Source organism: Ambystoma mexicanum, chromosome 2q (assembly GCF_040938575.1).
Source record: "Ambystoma mexicanum isolate Mex_15411 chromosome 2q, UKY_AmexF1_1, whole genome shotgun sequence".
NCBI classification, from domain to species: Eukaryota; Metazoa; Chordata; class Amphibia; order Caudata; family Ambystomatidae; genus Ambystoma; species Ambystoma mexicanum.
Genome location: NC_090924.1, coordinates 171,649,850 through 171,674,347, shown reverse-complemented (window position 1 = coordinate 171,674,347; position 24,498 = coordinate 171,649,850). Strand labels below are relative to the sequence as shown.

The following is a 24,498-nucleotide window of genomic DNA, read 5'->3' as shown; positions in this document are numbered from 1 at the left end:
AACCTTTCCGTGCAGTAAAAAAAAGGAAAATCTTCATGAGGTTTTGTCTGAACTTGTTCCAAACCAAAATGGTGATGAATATTAGAAGTAATGATAAAACCCGGGCGATTGTTGTAGGTTCTGTGGGTCGGAAAAAGAATCACTGAAACATCTGGTGTTATACTGTAAGAAATTAACCGGCATTAGAACCACACATCTAAGAAATGAAATAACAAAAAGACATCATCTGAGTGGAGATGTTTGGTGGAACTTGATGGCAGAGGGAACCGACAACAAATTTACATTTACACTAACATTTTTCTTAGAAAAATTGGAAAGTAATCTGACAGGAAAGGAGTGAGGAGGTTGTTGTTGGTCTGGCTTACATGAAGAACTTATGATTATCTTATATGTGTCTAGGAACAACATTAATAACATGCTGGGCCCCATTACGACCTGGGCTGTAGCCATGCCGCTATTGGTGGCATGGCTGCCGCCGGAATCGCGTCCGGGTCCGGGTCCTCAGAATGAAGAATTACCGGGCCATTCTGAGTTCGGAAGGCCCGGTAATTCCTCCCTCCAAGGACCCGGACCCGGTCCTTCCCCATTCCCATTTCAACCCCCGGAGGGCTGAATGGGAATGGGAGAGGGAGCAAACAACGGGCCATTACGAGTTGGCCCGTTGTTTGCTCCCTCTTCCCCTCGCGGGACCCGGTAAGCACGCCTGGTTTGAACGCGAGGGGACCTCGTAATGAGGCGGTACAGGGTAAACGGCGCTGCACTTTTTACGGCGCCGTTTACCCCGTACCGCCAGGATCGTAATGAGGCCCGCTGAGTTTTATTTTGTTATCCATAAGAAGTCGTAAATTGTATGCTTTTTAGCTATCATGAATGAATTGTAACAAAAGTAATATAAGGAAAGTATGAATGTATAATATTTTAAATGTTTGTAATGAACTATAAAAAATAAAAAAATAAAAAATATATATGATGTCTAACTGACTCCCTATGGCCTTCTAGTCTTTCTTTGACTCAGCCCACTTAGTGCTCTAGGGAAATCGTTAAGGATGGGGCCTTCTTTCACCTGGTAAAACAAAAGAGGTGATTGCTGGAAGGTTTAGAATTAATTTTAACCACTGGCATTGCTCTGGGCAACCCTCCAGACCAGCATTATTCGCCTGCCAAGCCATTACAAAAGGGGAAAGACCATAAGCAAATCAGGCTTGGTCCTACCCCAAAAGGGACTGTCCAGCCAAAACTACTAGGTCACATCCCTTCTTCATGAGACCATAAGCATCCCCAAACATGTTTCAGCCTCTTTGGGCATCATCTGTGAGGAAAAGCGTGGGCCTCTAGGACCAGCCACCATGCTCAGTACCCACGTCTGGCATTGCTCCGGGCAACCCTCCAGACCATCGTTCTTCACCTGCCAAGCCATTACAAAAGAAGAAAGGCCATATGCAAATCACTTTTTCGGTTATAGTTTGTCTCCCTATGTGAGAGAGGGTATGCCCAGGCATAGGTCCCTTGCTCGCTGCGCCATAGCGAACCAAGCTGCACTTCACCGATGAGGCCCAACAAGGCCGAAACATTTCTGGGTTTGCTTGTGTTTCCCTGCAGAAGGGACCCGGCCTAGTAGTTTGAGCTGGGCTGCTCCCATTAGTGGCAGTATCTGACTGATTTGCATATGGCTGGACCCTTTTGCAATGGCGCAGACGGGCTAAAGAACTGTGATGTGGAAGGTTGCCCAGAGAAGTGCCAGTTGTCCAGATTAATCCAAAATCTTCCACCCATCACTTTTGTGCTTATAGTTGGTCTTCCTATGTGAGAGAGGGTATGCCAAGATGTGGGTTCCTTGCTCGATGTGCCATAGGGAATCAAGCTGCACCTCACTGATGAGCCCCAACAAGGCTGAAACATGTCTGGGTTTGCTTGTGTTTCCGTGCAGAGGGGACCTGGCCTAGCAGTTTGGGCTGGGCTGCTCTCATTGGTGGCAGTACCTGGCTGATTTGCATATGGCTGTACCCCTTTGGCAATGACGCAGGCAGGCTAAATAACAGTGGTGTGGAAGGTTGCCTAGAGCAGTGCCAGTGGTTCACATTAATTCAAAATGTTCCACCCATCACTGTTTTTTGGTTATAGTTTGTCTCCCTATGTGAAAGAGGGTATGCCCCGACGTGGGTCCCTTGCACGCTGCGCAATAGGGAACCTAGCAATACCTCACTGATAAGGCCCAACAAGGCCGAAACATGTCTGGGGTTGCTTGTGTTTCCATGCAGAGGGGACCTGGTCTAGCGCTTCGGGCTGGGCTGCTCCCATTGGTGGCAGTTCCTGACTGATTTGCATATGGCTGGGCCCCTTTTGCAATGGTGCAGACAGGCTGAAAAACAGTGGTGTGAAGGTTTCCCAGAGCAGTGCCAGTGGTTCAGAGGAATTCAAAACCTTCCACCTATTATTTTTTTTGGTTATTCTTTCAACTGGTGTCACTCTCTTGTCTCTCATACACGATCTTACCGAGCCTTCATTACAATGGCCTTAACAAATGTTTTCCTCCCAAGTGTACTACTGTCCGTCTGATCTCTCACTCCACCTTTCCATCTCTACAATTCGATCTTACCTCTGTTTTTACTCCTGCTGTAACTATTCAATTATTTTTCAACTACCACTCTGCTGATACCTCCATTGTTACACTTTCCTCCCTCCTTGCTCCTACTATACCTCCAGTATTACTACTATTGCCTCTTATTTCTTACCATTACTCCTACTCCTATTCTGCTACTCACTTTCCCTACTACCGCCTGTCTGCTACCCACACTCTCTCTCATTACCACCACCCCCTCTCTACTATGACTGTCACTCACTAAGATTCTCTACCATCCACTACTACCAACGGATATGGGTTGTTTGACCTACCTAAAAAACTTGACCTACTGCCGATATGGCCTATTTATTTGTTCAAATACTTTTTTAACTAATGCGGGGGGAGACCCCCAGATTCACCCCCTTCCAGGCTTCCCCCTACCTCAACCTATTTCCTTACCCCACAACTATTTTTTTATAAAAATATACCATTTGACCTACCGAATTCAACCAATAAGATGCAGGCAAATCGGAGTAGGTCAAGTTGGCATTAGGTCAACTATGCAATACCCTACAAACTACCACCTCCTACTCACCATATCACTCTACTATTCCCACAACTACTACCACCTCTGCTACCACTACTGCCCTACTACCCCTACTCTACCTCTACTCACACTCTGCACGCACACACAAATACTCCACAGAACCCCTCTCTCCAGTAGCTTCCGCACTCCATTTCCTAACTTTCCTACTGGTCTCTCGGATGTCCTGCGTCAACTCCTGTCCTCACCAAACTAACCCACACTCAACCACTCACACAAACTTACTTAAATATGCCACCCCCTTCCAGAATTGTCCACTTACCTTATCCAATAGCCAATATGGCATCAGGGTTGTGACAGGGGATGGGCTTAGAAAAGGCTTAAAAGGGCTTGTAAGCCCTGCCCCCCCTTTTCACCAAACTGCTGCATTGTTTCTAACCTGGACCATAATTGGGACCAGAAGCGACAGCTTTTTAGGGCCTTCCTGGAGACCCACTTTTGCCCCAAATAATCCCTGGTGCTTTGTTGGGTTTTGTTAGGTCTCTGTGGGGCCTTTTAAAAAAATATAAATAGCCTACCTGGTGGGCTAGGTGGGTTTCTGTGAAGCCCCTTGCTGCAGCGGCCCTAGTGTTTCTTTCCAGACTGCGTCCTCAGGTGGCCCAATGCCATGGCGCTTGATGCACCCTGCATCATAGCGCTGACCGCTGCTGCACAGCCCCAGATTCTTCCCTGTGGTGGTTCCTGCTCCTTTGGCTGTGCCACTACTCTGTCTGTGGCGGGGTCCCTAATGGCCCTGCTGCTGCCATGCTTTAGGTAAGGTAGTGTTGGAGGAGGTTCGTTCTCAATTTGTCACCGGTTGGAGTGTTGGGGTGGGCAGGCTCTGTCACAAGGGCCTTATTCTTCTTCATTAGTAAAACAACAAAAATTCCATAGATGAATATAGGAATTAGCAAAAATAATGCACTCAAATTAATGCATGCATTGAAGGAAACGTTGTCAAAGCCAAATGTTTTGGGTTTTGTACATGCTTTGGATAGGTGTGTACTGGTGCTGCCAGCATATGTCCAAATACGCAACACATTGCTAGGTGGTTCCACCACGTAGTTCCATAATTGTCCACGTTTATTCATGAAAGGCCCACGAAGTCACATGATATGGCAAGTAACATGGCAGGAATTGCTACCATATAGTAGTCATTGCCACTATATGGTCAGGTAATTAGATTATTTTCAGTTATTCTCATTAAAATCAGCTACTCACTCCATTTTAATCAAAAGGCCCCAAACAGTGTTGCTGTGCATCTCAATGTTGCTGTACACTGATTATATCACAGTTTTCTATAAAATTGGAAATCTATTCGTTATTGGTAAGTTTCACTCAGCACACCATCACCTACATTTAAAACTCAGTGCTCAGAAACATGGAGCTGGGCAGGGCTTACAATGTAGCAGGAACAAACATCTCTGGAAGGTGCTATCATCTTTCGTGATGCTGTGCCAAGATTGTCTGACCAATTGATTCTGCCTGTTCAATTCAACTGTGAGGTGCCTGTGTTGTGTTGGTTGTTCAACAGTCTTGTCAGTTGGGGCATTGATGCATCGAACTACCTTGCTTCCTATTGTCTATATTTTCTGTTTCCCATGGTGCCAAAATGTTAACTGTACCACTTTAGAAAGTTTTGAGACAATGCAGTACGTAACAAGCCCTCAGCTAAAGAAAGTTATAGTTGCAAACAGCTAAGGTAATTTGTGTGTGTCGAAAGAATTACAGTAACAGGTAGAGAGCTCCCTAACTTTCAGTCCTTAGGACAATGCTGCCTGTCAAGGGAAGTTGAGGTGTCCTTTGCAACCGAGAGTCTAAGAAATATTGCTGTGCCATCACAGATGCATATTTTCCTTCCTACTACTGCAGCCCTCACTTGGTCTCCAGTTTTACACTTGCCTTATCAGTGCTGTTATTCTGCATCTGTAGTCACTTTCATCTATGCTGTGGTCAGGCACCCTAGTGTTGGTTAATTTTAGCAAACAAGTATGTCAATATTTAGGGACTATGCAAGTAAATAAATGTATTTAGTATATGGTGCCACTTTTAAAAGAGAGTGGAGATTACATTAGGACAAATTCATCTTTTATAACCCACGTAATACCAGAGACCAGTCTCTAAACAGCGGAATGCGAGTCGAACCTGTGCTGATCTGTGTTGACTTTCTCCCAATACAAACATGTTGCCCTTGAGCTATCCTCCTGGCCTTTTATAATGGCATTGGTGTTCACTAAATTAAATGCCACAGTTCAGAAGATCATTAGTGATTTCTGTAAATAGCACAAGAGTAATATGGTGTAACATGTTGTGTGGCATTATTTATGTATTTAATAAATTTATATACAGGAGGAACAATGTTCTTTTGACCACAAAAGAACATACAATGGATAAGAAATTAGATTTGATAGGAATCAGTGAGCTTCTTACAATGGGGTGAGTTTGAGGGACATTCTGACCGGTTTGTGGAGAGGTGTAAATGGAACAGCCATCAGGGACAATACATAAGTGGATATACATAGATTAAGAACAACCAACATTGGACATGTTTAAGTGCAGGTAGGCAATATGGCCAGCTGTGCTCAGAATGTGACCATGACGGGTGAAGTGCTAGAATGGCAGCAGAGGAAGTGAGAGACAGAGGCAGGTTAAAGGCGAGGGAAAATTGTTAGCTTGCAGGCAAACGAGGGGTAGGTTAAGAGGGTAACACAGAGGTGAGGATGTAGGCCCTCATTCCGAGTAGGGCGGTAAGGGATACCGGGCACCAGTAAGGAGACCGGTGTCAGTAATCCCTTACTGCCCTACTATGGGGTCCCTTAGTGGGTCCCTTCCTTAACACCTGGTATGACCAGGTGTTAAGGACGGGACCTGTTAAGGGACCTGGGTGCAAAAAATGGGCTTGGCATATACCGGCCCGTTATTTGCGCCCTCCACATTCCCATTGAGCCCTATGAGGGCCCTATGAGGGCTCAAATGGGAATGGGGAATGGTTTGGTAAATGGGGACTTACCGGTTCCTCCAAGGTCGGAATGGACCGGTAAGTCCCCATTGTACCAAACCGGAGTCGGTATCGGTATGGGAGGCAGTCATGACGCAAATAGCACCATGACTACCACCATACTCGGAATGAGGGCTGTAGAGTTTTATTTTGTTTTTGAACAAATCCGTGTGGACTGTTTCTAGTATGTCATGGGGAAGGGAATTCCATGCAAGTGGGTCAGGAAGAGAGAGGAAGCCCTAGGGTAGTCGAAGAAGCAGATCGTAGATTATGAGAATGTGTATCGAACTGGAGGAGGATCGATACAGTGGTGCCTTACTGTGGATAGAGTATTGGACCATGAGAATACATTTAAATCTGGCCCTCTTTTGCATCATCAGCCATCAGGCCTGGTGATGGTACGAGGAAGTAAATGTGAAATGAGGGAGTTCAGAGAGAGTCCTGGTAGCAAAGTTAATGATCTTGTCGAGAGGACAGAAAGCATTGTTGGGAAGAACACAGTGGTCCAGTTTAGAGAAGACAAGAGTGGTTAAGAGATGCTTGGCTGTGTTGAAAGGAAGGAGGTGCCTGATTTTCCTAATATTTAAGAGGTTGAGGTGAGCTGCTTTACCAGTTTTGGAGATAAAAATAGAGAAGGTGTGAGAATGGTCATGGATGACGTTGAGGTTTCTAGCTGAAGAAGAGTAGGGGTGAGTGTCAAGTGGAAACTAGATAGGCAGAGGAAAAGATGAGAGAGAGCTTCTGGCAGGGAAGAAGAGTACCTTTATTTTGGTATAATCTAACATCAGAGAGTGCAAAGCCATCCAATATTTAATTGCGGAGACAGTTGGAAATTTTGATAGATCAGAGGAGGGTTCAGGAAAAGAGAAGAAGATTTGGGTGTTGTCTGCAAAGAGCTTGTACGAGAACCCAAAGGAGGAGATTAGTGCCCCAAGGGCAGATGTGTAGAGTGTAAAGAGGATTGGACCCAAGACACAGCCTTGTGGAACACCAACAGATAGAGGAGTGAATTGAGAGGTGTTGTTGCTTCATGAGAGAGAGAATTGGTGAGATGCAAGATAGGATTCAGTCCAGGCAAAGGCTTGATCATGTATCCCAAGAAGAAAGAGAGTATTAAGAAGATCAGAGAGATCGACAGTGTAAAAGGCTGCAGACAGGTCTAGGAGAATTAGGATAGAGGACAAGTTTGAGTGCTTAGCAGAGGCGATGAAGTTGGACACATTCATCAAATAAATGAGAGCAGGTTCTGTGGAGTGACAGGAGCGGAAAACTGCCTGAAGGGGGTCTCAAAGGTTTTGGATGTCTCAGAAATTGGTAAGACGGTTGAACACAACCCTTTCAAGCACTTTAGAGTAGTGCGGTAGGAGAGGCACAGGGCAAATCTTAGCCAGTAGGTTCGGGTCAGCCCCTTGCTTTTTTAGGAGAGGGATGAGCGTGTCTGTTTTGAAAGCAGAGGGAAAGCAAGCAGAGTCAAAGGACAAGTCAAAGAGTTTAGGGAAGTGAGAGGCCACTATGGGGGCAATGGGCTTGACTAGCTGAGGACCGATAGGTCTGATGGGGCACAATGTGGGTTAGCCTTCATAAATAGAGGTAGCACTTCATCAGTATTAGTGTGACTAAAGCGGGAGATAGAGGCAGAAGATGATGATAGAGTAGGTGGAGGGTAAAATGTAGGAGGAGGGAGTGTGTGCAAGGTCAGGAGAGAGTCTCTAATTTTGGAAATTCTTGCAGCAAAGTATTCAGGTAGGTCATTAGCTGTGAGAGTGGAGTTGATTGTCGTAGGGCCTCATTACAAGTCTGGCGGTAGCTGTGCCGGAAAAACTGGCAGGCTGCCGCCGGACTCGTAGTGAATTACCGCCTCCGCGAATGCCGGAATCACCGGGGAATTACAACCCTGGTGACCCGGTAATTCCGTAGGCAGAATTCTGTTAATCCCCATTTCCATGGGACCATGGAAACACCGGCACCGTAAATAACGGTTCTGGTGTTTCGATTTCCATCTGCATGCCTGTGGCATTACTCCCGCCAGGTCAGACCTGGCGGGAGTGACACCACCCGCTTGCAGAACTCTTAATCTGCCAGTCCGGGTTTACCACCACCGGATCGGCAGGGTCCTAATGAGGCCCATAGACTTAGGAGGAGTGAGTTTAGGGTGCCCTCATCTATGTTTGTTGAGCACCTGCTGCAGAGTGTGTGTGTGTCTCTATGCATGCGTGCGTGTGTGTCATGAACGTTATATGTTTGGATTTCTGTGTGGATGGTTCAGCCTTCATCTTTTAAAGGTCCAATCGTTGGGGTTCATAACATTCGCTAATAAGCACACCAATTATCAAAGCACTTAGAAATGGGGGAAGAATGTAGCACGAACACATGGAGAGTATACACACACGCACACTAAAACTGTTTCAAATGTTTACTGCACATAACTTAAGTACACCTTTACTGTGATGCGCACTGCATGCGTTTTACAAAGTCTTTGCAACTAGAATAACTCAACATGTTTTATAATGCACCTTTTCATATGAAGCATTGTTTTGAACCTTATTTGAACTGAAGTGCATTTAAGATTTTAGTCACATATTGTATACAAGAATAAACCATGATGAAAAAGCAAATAAAGAACAGGATTAAAAAATCACCACCACCTCTTATTCGCCAAAACCTAAACACTGCATTATGATCTCACTTCTTTACACAGCCTAAACAAACAACAACAGTGTACACCTTGGCAACGCTTGTCTCCTATGCAAAGCGAGAATATTCCTCCGTTTCTTTATACTGCAGCATTCCAGCTTCTGAAAATAATAAAATATTGCACATTGGAGAAAAGAATGTTGTGGAAAAAAACAAGCAAACCTCAATATTTGACATTCAAAAACCTCCTTCTAGGACCTTTTTCAGGGACACGCTGAGTTTGAAACGGAAGCATGAATAATACAGTTGTGCTGTCAAGAAATCATACACTATAGTTATTAGCATGACTCATTGCAAAATATAGGCCAGGTCCACATGGGGTTTCAGGCAGGTTGCAGCACTGGTGTAGTGACTAATGCCATGTTGCGTCAAATCCGAAGGGAGGTGGACGAACTCAGTGCTGATGCTGCTCAGTCGCCTTGGGTACTGTGGAGCAGTGGCTCAACTTTAACAGTCTACTTTCGATGGGAATAGAACAGACCTAAATGGGATAGACTCATATCTTTACCATAGGAATCGAGTAGTCAATGTAGGTCCATTTTTCACCACCTTTTATTTTACATGTGTTGTCCCACAGGGCTCATATTTATCACCTCTTCATTTAATCTGTGTCTGCATCCACTGGCCCATGTTCTGCACCAGAGAGGGCTGCTGCTTTTTAATTAGGCAGATGGCAGCCAGATCTGGGTAAAACCGTCTCGGGATTAGGAATTCTCGTTCTCTACTGTTTAGTACTCTCTGCTTGAAATAAAGTCCTGGCTTGACAATACTGGGATACGAATCAATCTTAGCAAGACAGAAAAAAAGAAATTGCTTGCCTGGGACCGCCTGTCCTCAATTGAATATCTTGCATCAAAAAAATACTGCGCTCTGTATACCACCCAGAGTTACATGACTTTGGACCCCATAGCTACCTTCCAAAAATTAGTAGTAAAAAACTCAAATTATTTATTTTATATCTTTATTTGAATTTACTACCTGTGCTTGATGTCACGGATGCTTGGACTCAAATTCCCTATGGGCATCGTTTATGTCGCTTTTGCTAAGATACTATAGAAACTAGTCACCACGTACATACTGTCTGCACACATTTAATAGATCATCATATCAAGGGTTATTTACATTTCTGTACTGTTGAAAGAATGGGTTCTGACCAGTTTTTGTCCACTGTATATTCTGCTGAGTCTTTAGTGATTGTTGCTGCAGCTATGCATGTTTGGGACTGGGTTCTCCAAAATAATGCCTTTTTGTAGAGACTGAAAATTGCAACATGCTTACTACTTAGTAACTGGGTTTCTCTTTTGTTCTCTTCTACGTTTTATTTCAAAAGTATATTGTATTATTATTGTTTTAATATGCTGTTTTAAATATTCGTGAATGTGTAATTTGTGTGCAGAAGTCTGGATTATCAGCCATAGCATTAAATACATTGTTTTAAAAGAATGGAACCTTTCCACAGAGAAGAAAAATGCCAGACAATATATTCTAACTTTAAATCTATTCATCACTGGAACAGTGTCGACCCAGGCCAACTACGCAAAACTGAAAGTATTTGAAAACAAGTACAACTCTCTTCTGGCTAATAAAAGAGAAACATTTTCTTGAGCCTCAACAGTGGCAAACAATGTGATTGATTCGCTTTCTGTAATATGAGTCATCAATAAACCCCAGCCTAAAGTGTCCTCCCATGTGGCCAGGGGAAGGCAGTCAGTACCTGATCCTAACCCTGTGGGTGGCAACATGATGAAGGATCATATGGGAGGACAAGGTTCTCAAGGGGAAGCATGACTCCATTAGGAGAGATGCATTATTCATCCTCTTCTGAGGATGAGATGGCCCTTATAGATAAATATTGAATGGCTTGCTGTCAATGTATGGTTCCTCTCCTAGAACTACCCAAAATACAGAATAAGAAAATTCTGCTAAACAGCCTAAAGTTGGCAGATTCGAGTTCAGGAAGTAAATATCACAACCTCTAGTTGTTATGATTCTACCTTATATAGAGGCCCAAAACCCAATCCTAAAAAGACCAAAAACATTATGGACATCTTTCTCCTAACACATAGCAATGGTTGTAATAAATGGGGGATTCTCAATCTACAGGACTGTGTCTGATAGGGTCATCATCCTAGGTGAAATGTCATTAAAGGATCAACAAATATTTATATGATAAGCTAAAGCCCATAATACATTCTTTCACAGTTGCTGGATAAGAGGTCCTGCTCCTGAGTGCTCCTGACAATGTTAAGTGTCAGATGACCATTGCTTCTGAGTGTTCACCCTCTAGGGCATTTATTGGCCTCCTGGGCTGATTGCTACAGCCCTCCTGCCAGTTGATGCAGCCCTTTACCTGGGCCCAACCTAAATGACCACCTCTTGGCCACGCTAGAGAGTTTCCAGGTCACTAGCTTTTGTTTCCAATTTACTTGTCAAGTGTTTACTTTCCTTCTTGGGCCTCCCAGGTTCACCTGAACCAGATTAAGTGGTCTCGCTTTGTCTAAAAACATGCACCTTGATTGCTTCACACCTCTTCTGGCCCAGTACATTATTCAATTAACGAATATGTGTGTTTTGGAACGATTTTATATTTTATAAAAGAGTGGCAGCTTGATTTAGAAAGGCATCTTGACATTTTTTCTTGGTTTTTCTTTTCTACCAGTAGAGAATACATTATGCACCACTTTAAAACACGAGTGTGATTACTCATTTTTAATTTTATTTTTGCGTGTGGGTACCCAAGGGGTTCCGTCATGTACTAGTCCCAAGCCCAATGGGGACCTGAGGGGTTCCTTCATGTACTAGTCCCAAGCCCAATATTGCTTAGAATATCGCAGAACGTGGCCCCTTTTGCGCCATACCATTCCTTACCCCAAAGGTGAGGAAGGGGACATTGGCACAAAACTGTGCCAGTTCCAGATATAAACTATTATCTTCAAATGATTGCTATTCTTTGGCTTACCAGCTAGCCATAACCACTAACGTATTGATCGCCCTGCTATTCGCACACCTGGCTTCATCTATGGCACTTGCCTCATCTGCCAGCTATGGCCTCTTGCAAGGAGCACACTTTCTAGACTCTCTTCCTTTGCTAATGACCATGCGAGGCAAGAGATAAATGGCGAGCCAACTTTCCAGCCCCTTTTCCTTTACTAATGACCATGCGAGGGAAGAGTTAAACGGCGAGCCCACATTCCAGCCCCTCTTCCTTTGCTAATGAGCATGCAAGGGAAGTGTTAAACGGCGAGCCCACATTCCAGCCCCTCTTCCTTTGCCAATGAGCATGCAAGGGAAGTGTTAAACGGCTTGCTTGCACTCATTTAACATTTCCCTGAACAGCAATGGTTTACAGCTCGCCTCTTCATTAGCACTCTATGGGCATCCCCAAAGAGTAACAGTCTATCCACTCTGCTGACCTTTCCCCTCACTCATCCAATATTTTAATGCTAGGCTAGTCACAGATGTTCCCATTATTCACAACTTATGGGCACACCAGATAAGCAACTGCCCATTCACTCCCTTATCCTCACCCCTTATAATTGTCATGCAAGTCTATTTACATCTCTATGCCAGCCCATGGTGCCTTCCGTTGCCTTCCCCTTGTGTCATTTAGATACAGTCAGACATACGTATGTCATGACATGCCTCCTTCCTGCACATGCCTCAGCATGACAGCTTTCCCAATCTTCCTGTAGAGGAGCAGCTGTATACATCTGCAGGAGATCCCGCCCCACTACCTCCCCTGTACTGGAGAAATGAGACAGTGCTTTGCCTAACACCAGCTATCATACCAATACCGTAGGGGGTATTTGGAAGGAGATACCAATTGAGACAACCTTATCGAATGTACCCCCAGAGTGACAACAACCTGCAGGAGGAACTCCCTGAAGGAATATGAGAAATAGCTAAGTAAATGAACTGATGACGTCATAAGAAAGTGTGCAAGATGTCCCCGGATAATTGAATGAAGACAAGGATCAACGTGGAAAAGAAGATCACATGTTAACAAAGTGTTGCAGAAAACAAAAGTTCAACAAATGTGCAGATGCTGAAACGCAAGGTAGATCAAGTCATCGTATAAGGCTGGCTATGAGTAGTGAATAGAATGCAGGCGGAGCCACCATTGTTCAGAAACTGGACATTGGTATCATGAAATAAATAAGCCATAAAGCATGAAGAGGGAATGGAAAAGCTGTGTTGCAGCAGCATAATAGGCTCAAAGAGCTGTGTTGCAAGGCTAAATCGCCTGAAGTCAAGATTCTAGAAATCAAGGTCAGCCATCTACTCTGAAGAAGAACGAGTGTGCAGAGGAGGAATCGTCTCACTTTAAGGTGCAAGAAAGAACTCAAAGGATGCCAACTTTTAATTCATTTAGAGCATTTAAAAACCTGCAAAATGTACCAGCTCTTGGTCTCCTGTCCCCTGTCATGTGAGCCAAGGATGGAAATAGAGTTTGAACTTAGAGTTCCAGACACTCCCACTCCCAAAGACGAGAATACTCTGCACAGCCAAGTACAAAGACAAGGGGCCTCATTACGACTATGGAGGTAGCCATGCCCTTAATTAGGGCATTATTAACAAGAGAGAAAAAGGGGTCACTTGAATCAACTGCTGAAGGATCAAGCGGGATACATTGCTCTCAATGTAGGAGCTCAATGAGGGGATAGGCCGGGCCAAGGATCATATAAAATCAGTCAATCTTTATTATATATATATCTAATAACATTAAACATAATGCTGAGATCATGAAAAAACAGCATAAAATTGGGCAATCAATAATAAGGGCAGGGCTGCCTCCATATCGGGTTCCAGGACCGGGTTCCTTCAATGAGGAATTACCGGGTCATTCCAACCTTGGAGGACCCGGTAATTCCTTATTGAAAAAACCCATCCCCATTCCCATTTGAGCCCCCATAGGGCTCAATGGGAATGGGGAGGGAGCTAATAACGGGCCTGTTAATAACGGGCCCGTTATTAGCTTCCTGGTCCCCTTGCGGGACCTGCTAAAGGAGTCTGGTCTGACCAGACATTCTGAGCGGGTCCCGCAAGGGGACCTCGTAATAGGACGTCCCGTAATAAACGGTGCCGGTCCCGTACCGGCACCCTTCATTACGGGAGCGCCAGGGTCAGAATGAGGCCCAATGTCTTGGCAGAAGGCATGGGTGATGACAGATGCAAGGCTAATTGGGTGATGAGGTATCTTCAAGTCCAATCTCCCTGTACTTTGGTCTGGGCTTACGTGCTGCTAAAATGAACCGAATGGTCCAGACATGGCACAGGCAGGCCAACCAATTGTATTAATCTGTATAAGAATGACCTTTTAGCTTATAAAACCAATAAGAAACAGTGTATCTAATGTTTCTGAAATGACATGTTTTAAGAGGTAGGCATAAGTTGTCCACCTGATATCGGACAGCCAATCACAATCCTAGCTGCTATATAAGTGTATATCTAGATGTTTCCCTTAACCAATCCCGACCCTTTATAGGTTTTTCACTATTGCCACATAGTATGACGTCTCTCTAATGCATATTTGAGAATAATAATTGTATTTTTTGTGAAGATCACTGAGAGACTATTCGTACGTCCGTTGATGTTCCTTGTAACCTCCCTGTTTTAGACAATTGTTAATAAAACAGTAATTTTCCATCTTCTTGAGTTTGTTCGGTTATTTGGACACTTATTCTGGTGTAATCCCATCGATTACATATACACGTTCCAAAGGGCCATAAGCTCATACCCTCTTTGGGTGCCTAGAATAACACTAGATCGTCACTAGGTATATGGTGTTACCCTTTTCCCTTCCCTACCCCTTTAGCACATCCTCCATCTCTGATGTCCCCCACACTCTGATAGGGATATTGTTTTTCATTGGCACCCCTGACCCATTGTTCAGTATTGCGCTTGACACAAAATGATGTCTAGTTACTATGTTCATTGTCCGCCTTGGTTTGTCATGTGTAGATGTTTGTGGATATATTGTTTTTGCAATTCATTTTTCTAGATATATTTGCCTCTGTGACCTTTCTACCACCAATGTCTCTCTTTTGTACAGTGCTCTGATGCCCATTTGGGGGTGGTATGTGCTATGCAAAACTATGAAATAAAATTTAAAAAAATGGTTTGGCAGAAATTGTATATAGAATGGGGAAGCAAAGCATATCATTGGCTTTGGTCAAAGGAATACTAAGTAGGAGGATACTACACTAAACTATGTGGGAAAACCATGCCTCACAGTGACGCAGATGGGTGTTTCAGGAGTGTCTAGTGTGATCAGGAAAGGTGGACACACTGGATTTTTATTGGAAACAAAGTGTGAACTGTTTTCTGTAAACAAGAACACTACCAAAATAACTATCACTTTTAACCATGCGTCAGCATGTAGGAACTGAACATGTGTGATTGTGTGAGACTGAAAGACTAGTCATGCAGCGAATATGTGTATTCTAATCCTGAAAGGGTCCTTGGGCGAAGAAGAAAAGATTTGCGAGGTGTGGAATATAGAAAAAGTGGCAGAGATTTTGAACTTGCACAGTCTGTTTTGAGTAATGGCACAGTTCTCAATCAGTAAGAAACTTAAGTCTGGTGCCACGCGGAGTGGAACAACCTTGCCTCAATGCTGGACTTTAACTTTAGTACATCAATTATGCAACCGTGTTTCCTTTTTGTGGTGCACGTTTTGTAATGTGTGCATGATGTTGCAATGTGTCCTCGTGAATGTAGGTAGGTTTTAAAATGTCATGCTGGCTGCTAGGCAGGTAGGAGTAGAATATTGTGTGAATAAGTCAAGGCTTGCAAGATTGCAATAACTGAAGCTTTTCAGGCCAACGGACACAATTTCACAGGGCACGAGGAGCAGAAGAAAGTTCACTAAAAGCATTTTTTGCCTTGTGTTGCTTTTGTCTGTAGCTGGGACAACTATCTGGCCTGCATATTTTACACTCTTGCAGGGTGACTTGTAACTCGACTACATTTTCATCAGTTTCCACTGACCTCCAACGCGTCAGCTAAGAAAATTGGTTGTGAATCGACATGCAAATATGATGGGATATCACATGAAGCTAACATGCATCTTCTATTGTTTTTATTTCTGGTATAGGCGACAACATAGGAGGTGTATTTTACCCTGGTTATGGAGCTTAATTTAATACAGTGCTATTTTTATATTATGCAAACAAATGATAAGGCCTTTATCCTTTCTTAGGGGCAGAAATGAGAATACATGAGGAAACATGTTCAGCCTGTCTGTAGTATATACCCTATTATACAAATTGTATATATTGCATAATGTTGTTATTCTCATTGTGGATATCGTCAACACTTTTTATGATGGAATTTTGTTTGGTATTTTACGTTTCATGAATTGTACTTGAAATAAACTTTATTCACTGCTTCTTGGTGTGTGTATATACTTCCTTGGTGTGCATATTAATCTAAAGTGCATATGCCCCTCCACTGTGTATACATATATTGTGGCATGCCCCTATCTTTGCACATATATGTCAGTCATCTGTGTATATGTATATATCTAGTGTATACGACCTTCCTCAATATATATATATATATATATATATATATGTATATATATATATATATATGTATTATCCCTTCTTGGTGCATATGTGTGCATGCCCCTCCTCAGGATGTATGCCCCTTCTCCATGTGAATTTGCCTTCTCTGTGTGTTTGTCCCTTCTCAGGATAAATGTCATTATGTGTCAGTACTCTTGTGTTTATGTCCCTCCTTCTTAGATAAATGCCTCATCGTTTAATATGTTGTATGTTAATATGTTATTTTCATATATAACTTTTCATACCTCTGTATGGGCACTTCATGGCGCTGATGGCATAGTGAGGGAGAGGAGTGTTAGTATTAGAGTACAGAATGTGACCTATATTGTAACAGTGTGTCATAGCGATGCAATGCATGAGTTTGTTTCACACGAGAAAGTGTCAAAACAAGTTATTCTCTCATACAAATCTGCAAAGAAGATGTGTATCTGTATGAGTTAATGTTTCTCTTGTTGATTTCAGATACTTCACCAGTTTTACAAATTTCGTCGTTGTCCAGGGCTTTGACAGAGCTGCTAAGCAAACGAGGTTAGTGAAAATTCTGTGATTAGCAAAATTATGTCATCACAACAAATAACATTGCATGACATTTCACCTGGTAACACCACAAGAAATGAAATCATTCTATCATAAACATGGTAGAAGAGAAAAATATAGCAAAAAGAGGATTCTTAATTTGGGTGATCTTCAGTGGTTGTGCTATTAGTGGTCCTGGCGAGAGGACCAACTTATGGAGGAGACACATTGATACATTCAGTTAAGGCACAGGAAATTACAGTGTGGCCTCTGATCCAGAGTATATCATGACAAACTATGGCCACATTTTGTTCTGGCAATTATATATGCAATACATTGTGCTGTTGTGCATGCAATGGTTACCAAATGTGCATGAAATAGGCACGCAGAGTATTACAGAGCCTGCAACTATGAACAGTTGCTCATATGTCTGTGGGGCAGAAAAATTTCACGTGCTATTTGGCATGTGATATTTACCGAATTTGTGTACAAGATATTAGAGTCCTACAATACAATCAATTACTCATACGATTGTGGGATGGGGAAAGGTTTTCCAGGCGATAACACCTATAAAGAGTGCCCGCCTACCTTGCATTTGTGAATATTTGCAGTAGAGTAAAGAGAAGAGCCATATTATCCAATTATTTACTTTTACGTTAAATCACTGTTCTGAAAGTGTATCACTTATAATAATTTGTATACACTTTCCAATAAACATATTATACAATTAGTGTGGCTTGGCTTGCATCAACTACGGAATTATGGAATCCCAGCCCACCCTCTCCTTTTTCCATTCTTCTGGTCACATTCATCTATCACACAGTCTATCGTGCACCTGGCCACCACGGACCTCTTAGCTTGGCAGCCCAAGTATTACTGTGATGTTGTTGGTGTAGGTGGAGAAATTCAATGCATTTCCTGATAACAAAATTCCTCAACACTTCGAATGTAGCACACCCTCACTCCATCAAATAGCCTTACACTTCAATGTATAATATCTATTGTGGCAGATCAGAAGGAGTGGACAGACCAGGATTCGTTATTTTCAACAATCTCTTTATTGAAATAATACGGAAAATGCCTCACTATCCCTAGTCTATGGATTTCCCTGCCTAACAAAAGTAACTAAGTTGCTCGTCGTCTGTGAAGTCCAAAAAGAAAGCCTGTCCTCGGTCCAAAACTATGCTACGCTGGCCCTCCTACTAAAACAATACAACTAAGGCCCAGTAGAATGACTCCCTTCTCCTGGAATGACTTCCTCAGCCTTAAAGTAGAATCTTCAGATAGTTCTTGGCTATCCATTGCATTAATTCATTCAGTTCACTTAGGGAACTATTCCATGTCCCTGGCTTCCGCTTTTCCTGGTTTTGCAAGATTTTATTTTTCGGAGTCCCGTGCCTTTGAGTTTCCTTCACTTTGCCTTTCTCCAATATCTTTGAGGGTATCTCTTTCTCTAATATCAAACTTATCTTATGAAAATTAGGAACAATCTCCTCTTCCAGTTCTCAGTCATCCTCTGTTTTTTTGGCCTCTCACAAGGACTCCCTGCTCACTGTGCTCAGAGAGACAAAGCTTCACCTCACTGATGAGGCCCAACAAGGCTGAAACACGTGTATGGGGTTGCTTTTGGTACTCTTGTTCAGAGAGGAATTGCCATAGCATTTCGGTGCTGGACTGCCCATGTTGGCGAGACTAAGACTGATATGCAAATGGATATTTCCCATCTGTGAAAGGTACAGTGAGCAAAAAGCGTGTGCTGCAAACTCTCATCTCAGAACAGGTTATCATGCCATGTTCTTTCTGGAGAGGAGCGCCTGCTACCTTTTTTGAAGTATGATACTCTAAGTAATGATTTTCAATCTCTTGTTCACTTGCTCTCTCACTGGGATGTGTACGTTGAGCCCAGTATACAGCTCAATCTCTTGACTACTAGCTGTATTACTATAAGGGAGCATTAGGAAAAGCCCAGTAATGATTCACACTTTCTTGGTTGCTTGCTGTATTACTGGGATGAGTAGGATGAGTCCAGTAACGATTCTCACTGTGTTGGTTACTTGCTGTGTTACTGGGAGGAGTAGGATGAGTTTTTAAATTGTTATATTCATCTTGGTTACTTATACAAATATCATTTTACCACTTATAACTTTTATCCCTCTCACTGGGATGAGTCAGATTGTTCCAATCGTTATATTTGTTCTTCATTCTGTAAAAATCACGACTGTGCCATACATTAAATTTGTCTTGATCCCTCGGTCTCCCACTCCCCCTGTTACCTTCCTTCCACCCGGGTTGAGTCACCAAGTTGGCAGCTTCTTGCCTCAATGTTTCTCTCTCTAGATTGGTTTCCTTCTTTGAACATGTTCCCATGTATTTTTCGTGCAAGTGGTATCGGCTACGACTGGGATTTCCTTTCTCTATCCAGCACAGCAACCACCTTTTCATAGGGCAGCCCACCTCAGACTTAGCCTCACCTCTCATATGGTATTGACTCTGGTTGGAGTTTCCTCTTCCTCCACATCTCAGCCACCACTTTTTCTCTGGGCGCCCCTCGTGGGACTTCATACTCTCTCTGTAGTCTGCCCATTGTACAACGAGTCTTGTGCCCATGTCCTCTGCTGTTCTTCCCCAAGTTGGGAAGCAGCATTTTCTTGTGTTCTCCAGTACCAGAACACCAGCTGGTTTGAAACTCCTGGCTCGCTCAGTCTGTCTTTAGTTCCTCCCACGTTTGTGACACTACTGTGGGTCTTCACCAGCAGGTTGTTGATATCCCTTTTCTTGTTTCTTTCACATTCACTATTACCCCTTTGGATTTCTTCCCCCCACTACCAACTATGTATTGGTTCTCATGTAGAGTGTCACAGTAAAAAATATAGACTGATTCTTCTGGTTTTCTCTGAGAAAGATGGTTGTTATAGGGTTGTTGAATGGGTTGGGAATGGAGTTCCGCATTGGAATGTGAGTCCTTATCCCTTATGGCCTTCCAGCTCCAGGGCAATATACACTCCCTGGTAAGCAGCCACGCTTTTGTAACCTGCTCTTTCAAAAAATGCATTTGTATTAATTCATGCAAAACCAGTCCATTAACAAAAATAAGGAAGTGTGCCAAGTGCAAGAAAAACGGCTTTATTCACTTTATTCAAAATAAAGTGTCGGTCAGGAGTCAAGCAAGTCTACAAAAAACGTAACAAGCCCACATCATGCTGAGGATTATAAGGTGCAAAACCTTGAGATTTGCATAGTTAAAAGAAATAACACATGTGACGTTTTCAAACATAATAATTGGCTACACTAATCAAACCCCCTATAAATCCCTATACATTGGAGTCTACCATTGGCTAATCCATTATCTACAACCCCACCCAGGTCCAACCACTCAAACATCATTACAATAACATCATTGCATCTATTAGGAAAAAGGTGGAGGAATGGGATATAATCAAGAACAGTGACTCCCTTGCCAACAAAAAGCGATATGCATCATATTGTAATCAACATTTTACTACAGGAAAACCTTGTAGCTATCTAACTAAGTTTTGCCCTGAAGGTCTCAGATGTTTTATTCTATAGCTGAGACTGAAGCATTGATTCATGGATTTATTTGTGTGTAAAACGGGGATTTGTGTGCCATTCTGCCCGCAAATCCCTGTTTGACGAACAGCAGAATTGCAGGCAGAATGGCACGCAAATCTGCGTTTTACATGCAAATTATTCCATGACTCAATGCTTCAGTCTCAGGCATAGAATCGTGAATCAGAGTGTTAATGTGCTCCCCACCACGGAATATGTAGGTATCTGGCAAGATTTACCAATTGAGAGCCAGAAATGTAGATACTGTGGTCTGGAACTTGAATCTGCTAGTCACTAATTGACTAATTGTAAGACATTGGTACATCTCTATATAAAGGGTTATGGAAACTTTGTAACCACAATTGACCGTATAACCACTGATCAGTGCTGGGCTACTTTGTACTCGGGCGAATCATTGGTGATATCAGCTTCTGTGTCACGTGTGGAAAAAGGTTTTAGGGAAAATGTAAAAGCATATGCATTAATAACTATTTTGTGTAGAATTCTATTACTACGAATTGTTGTTTTTGAATTGTGTACTTTTAAATTAGTGCTTGCGGGTGACTGACCGGACAGGTTTTTCCTGGCGGGCTCACCGGCACCCGCGATCACAGCACGTCGGATGCACCGGCACAACTCTGCATGTGCCGGTGCATCTGACGTCCCCATTCCCAAGCAGCCCTATGGGGCTGAATGGGGATGGGGAGTCCCATGTTACTGGCACCAGCAAAAGGGCAATTACCGGGTCCCCCGCGCTCGGCATGACCCAGTTCTTGCCCATTCACGGGTGCCGGAAAAAATGCAACTCTGGCGGCAGCCGTACCATTTTTAACAGCACGGCTACCGCCAGAGTTGTAATGAGGCCGATTGAGTCCTATGGGACTCAAATGGGAATGGGGAATTACAATTTACCAGCGCCTGACTTTCCGGAAAGCCGGGGTTGTAATCCCCCGATGTTACCGGCAAGCCAGCTGCCGGTAAATCTTACAAGTCTGGCAGCAACCCACCAGCAGCACCGTCATGGTTACCGCCGGACTTGTAATGAGGCCCAATGTATTGTGAAAAGTTGCAGTACCAGCAATATGCTACACATATCTGTACTAAGATCCTTCAGTTCAATGGCTTGCACTGCATTATTGTGGGGAGGCTGGAAAGGCAAATTGAAACTAATTTCAAGCACAAAGGTGACACAAAAGAGGAAATGAAGGCATGAGGAGGGTTTAAGATAATCAAATACCTTTGCTCAAAGAGGCAAAGTTGGGCTTCTCTAAATCTGAAAATATATCTATAGTTCATTAGCGTGAGGTGATGCTGTTTCCTGCTGTATGAAAGGCAGTAAAGGTTGCTGTTACTCTATGTCGGTCTTTGGGAATTTGGATTCATGACAGACATAAATAGGTATTAGCTACTTTTGGGTCACAAATGGCTGTATTTGGAAACGAGAATATGAATGGCCAAAGTGTTTGTGATCCTGGACATTTGGATTAGATCGAATTGATCATTGTTTTGGTCTGTGGGTGAGGCTTCAATTCTTCTTATTGATCATTATTTGGATAATCTCAGACCAGAGTTAACCCTCTGAGAGTAGCTAACTCACTCATATACATGATGTGTATTTCAATGGAGGACTTTCACGACTAAGGTCCACACTTCCTCTCCTGAGTGGGCCTAAAAACACGTCCTTCCTTCCTTACGACCTCACTTCTCACTGTGACTCTCTAAGTCAATCTGCAACTACTCCCCAGTCCCGCTCATGTCCCAACACTCAAGAGTAAGCATGCGGGCACCAGCACACACTGCTGTTAGTGGAATCTGCGGCACAGCGATTTTACTCTGGAATCTGACATTTTCCCGGCAGAGGGATTCAGACGAGGTTGGAGGATGAGGGGTTAGACTATGTCACACGGCGGATACTCTACTGGCAGCCTGTTCTTCCCAGGCGTTGCCATGCCAGTCAACTACCCTACCTCCTCACAGCACTGTATGCAAGTGTACGCTGCTCTGCGCTAGGCTCCAGCAAAAGCACTGAGAAACCAATACTGGTCTGCAATGAACGGTTAGAATGTAAACGTGAAATGCTGTGTCTTGTGTTCATAGTGGACATACAGTTTGCAGGGCGGCCCTCCATCAGGAAAATTGAAGGGCGATAAGCGGGACAGTGCAGCAGGTGAACCCACTATCATTAGGCAGTACAATGCTATCAAGTGTTCATTTGTATTGAGCCAGAGCCGAACCAGCAGATCAACCCTTTGGCGGGAGAGAAGGGGACAGGGGGGAGGTGGGGGACTGACAAGAGAGCAAGCTGCAGACATTTCCGGGGTCTACATTGGTAAAGAAGCAGCCTTCGACATGATTTTCTTTTTCTCTCAAGATGTCCACCCTGCCTCATGCTACCAGGGCATTTCCTTTAATATGTTATAGCTGTTGGGATAGTTAGCATAACTTTGAAGTTAGTGCTGATCTGCTTTATTGCCCGCATTGGTGTCCCCCAGAGAGAATGCCCATAGCTGCTTTGCCCACTGCCATGCGGGGGTGGGGGGGAGGCGACACTGGTCAGTAACATGCCGCCGATCTTCGCCCTCCTTATCCAGCCCTGTCATACACAGTTAATGTAAGTGTATGGGCCTGCTGAAAGGTGCACTGAAGAGGGTATTCCCTTCGGGGAAAGAGTGACTCGAACTTCAAAGGTACCTTTCTCCACCTTTGCACACAACGAAAAAATCACACAGAGGTTTGTTGAGTGGAGGATATAAAAAGAAAAACAATGATAAACAGGGTCGGACTTGGGACACAAAATAACCCTGGGCACCGAATAAAAAAATTCATAAAATCTCAAATTGTCCTTCAGTACTCTTGTAGTAGTATCTCTAGTGGAATTTCAGTGTCATTTATAGGAAATTGTGCATTTTAATGCATATCTGTCAATGTCAAAATGTGAAAAACAGCAAGCTGCACATTGTGTTAACTCATACAAATGTTCACATTGTGCCAGAAAAGTATCCCAAGCTTGCCAGATCGACTGCCCCTACACAATTGCCCTGTCCGAGCCCAATGACAAGCATGTCTCGACTTAAATATATAGATTTAAATCAATAGGTTTCTCTCCCTGGAAAATACTCTTGCACACCTTATCTAGTGCATCCTACAACTAGTGGCTATGGCAATAAATAGGCAAATCTCCTCTCCTGTCTCAGCGCCTTGCCACAATAACGCAGCAAACCTTTAAACTTAGGAGATAGGTTTCTGGTAGTGCTCTGACACAATCTGAACTTACTCCTGGAGAGAGATTCACAAAAAAAGTGACTAGGTGTATCAATGGTTTACTCCCAAGTTACTGCTGGAATAATAGGAGTACATCAGAAGTAAGTAAGAGTTGCTCCTGATAACCTCTTTGTAAATCAGACTCTAAGGCCAGCATGGAAAATGTGGCTTTTAAGTTCCCAATTAAAATGTTAGAGAGCATATTACAGCTGGGTGGTGTGGGAACAGATTGTGATTCTAAGAGCCTGTGTGTGTGCTTTAAATTTAGAAAACTTGACACTTCACTGCTTCTTGTGAAGAAGGAGCAGTGGGGTTTCAAAACCTGCAAATTAGTCACAGCTTTTAGACTAGAAAGGAAGGACCGTGTCCTCGCGCAAAAGTGCCAAGCACACTGCGAGCTGCCGCGGGCATCGCAATTACTGTCATACCGCAGCATGAGCAGACAAAAATGCTTATCATTTCCCTCTTTGTTCATTCAGGTGTGTGGCGATAGAGGAACATCGCTTCACAGAGCAAACACAGAGGGAACCCACTTCCTAAAAGCATATCCTACCCGCACAATGCCTGTGCAGGACCCCAGATTCCAGCCCAGACAATAACTGAGAACACATTTGAGGATGTGAAACAGGAGTCGGTGAACGAAGACAAATAGGGACAGCCACTTCCTTTCCTGGCCGTGGAAAGAGCTCAAAAATAAGGAACACGTCCAGTGCTTTTATTACTGCATCAGGAAGAGACTTGTGTAGTCTTG

General features: G+C 43.5%; 1 protein-coding gene across 3 annotated transcripts in view; it reads left to right on the top strand.

Annotated features, from left to right (window-relative positions):
* The window catches only part of ALS2CL (ALS2 C-terminal like), a 757,501-nt gene that overhangs the window by 372,234 nt on the left and 360,769 nt on the right, over window positions 1–24,498 (top strand). For all 3 annotated transcript variants that reach the window (XM_069647086.1, XM_069647089.1, XM_069647088.1), the window contains one exon: window positions 16,866–16,931. In XM_069647086.1, coding sequence (XP_069503187.1) covers window positions 16,866–16,931 — 66 coding nt within the window. The remainder of the gene's footprint in view (window positions 1–16,865; window positions 16,932–24,498) is intronic.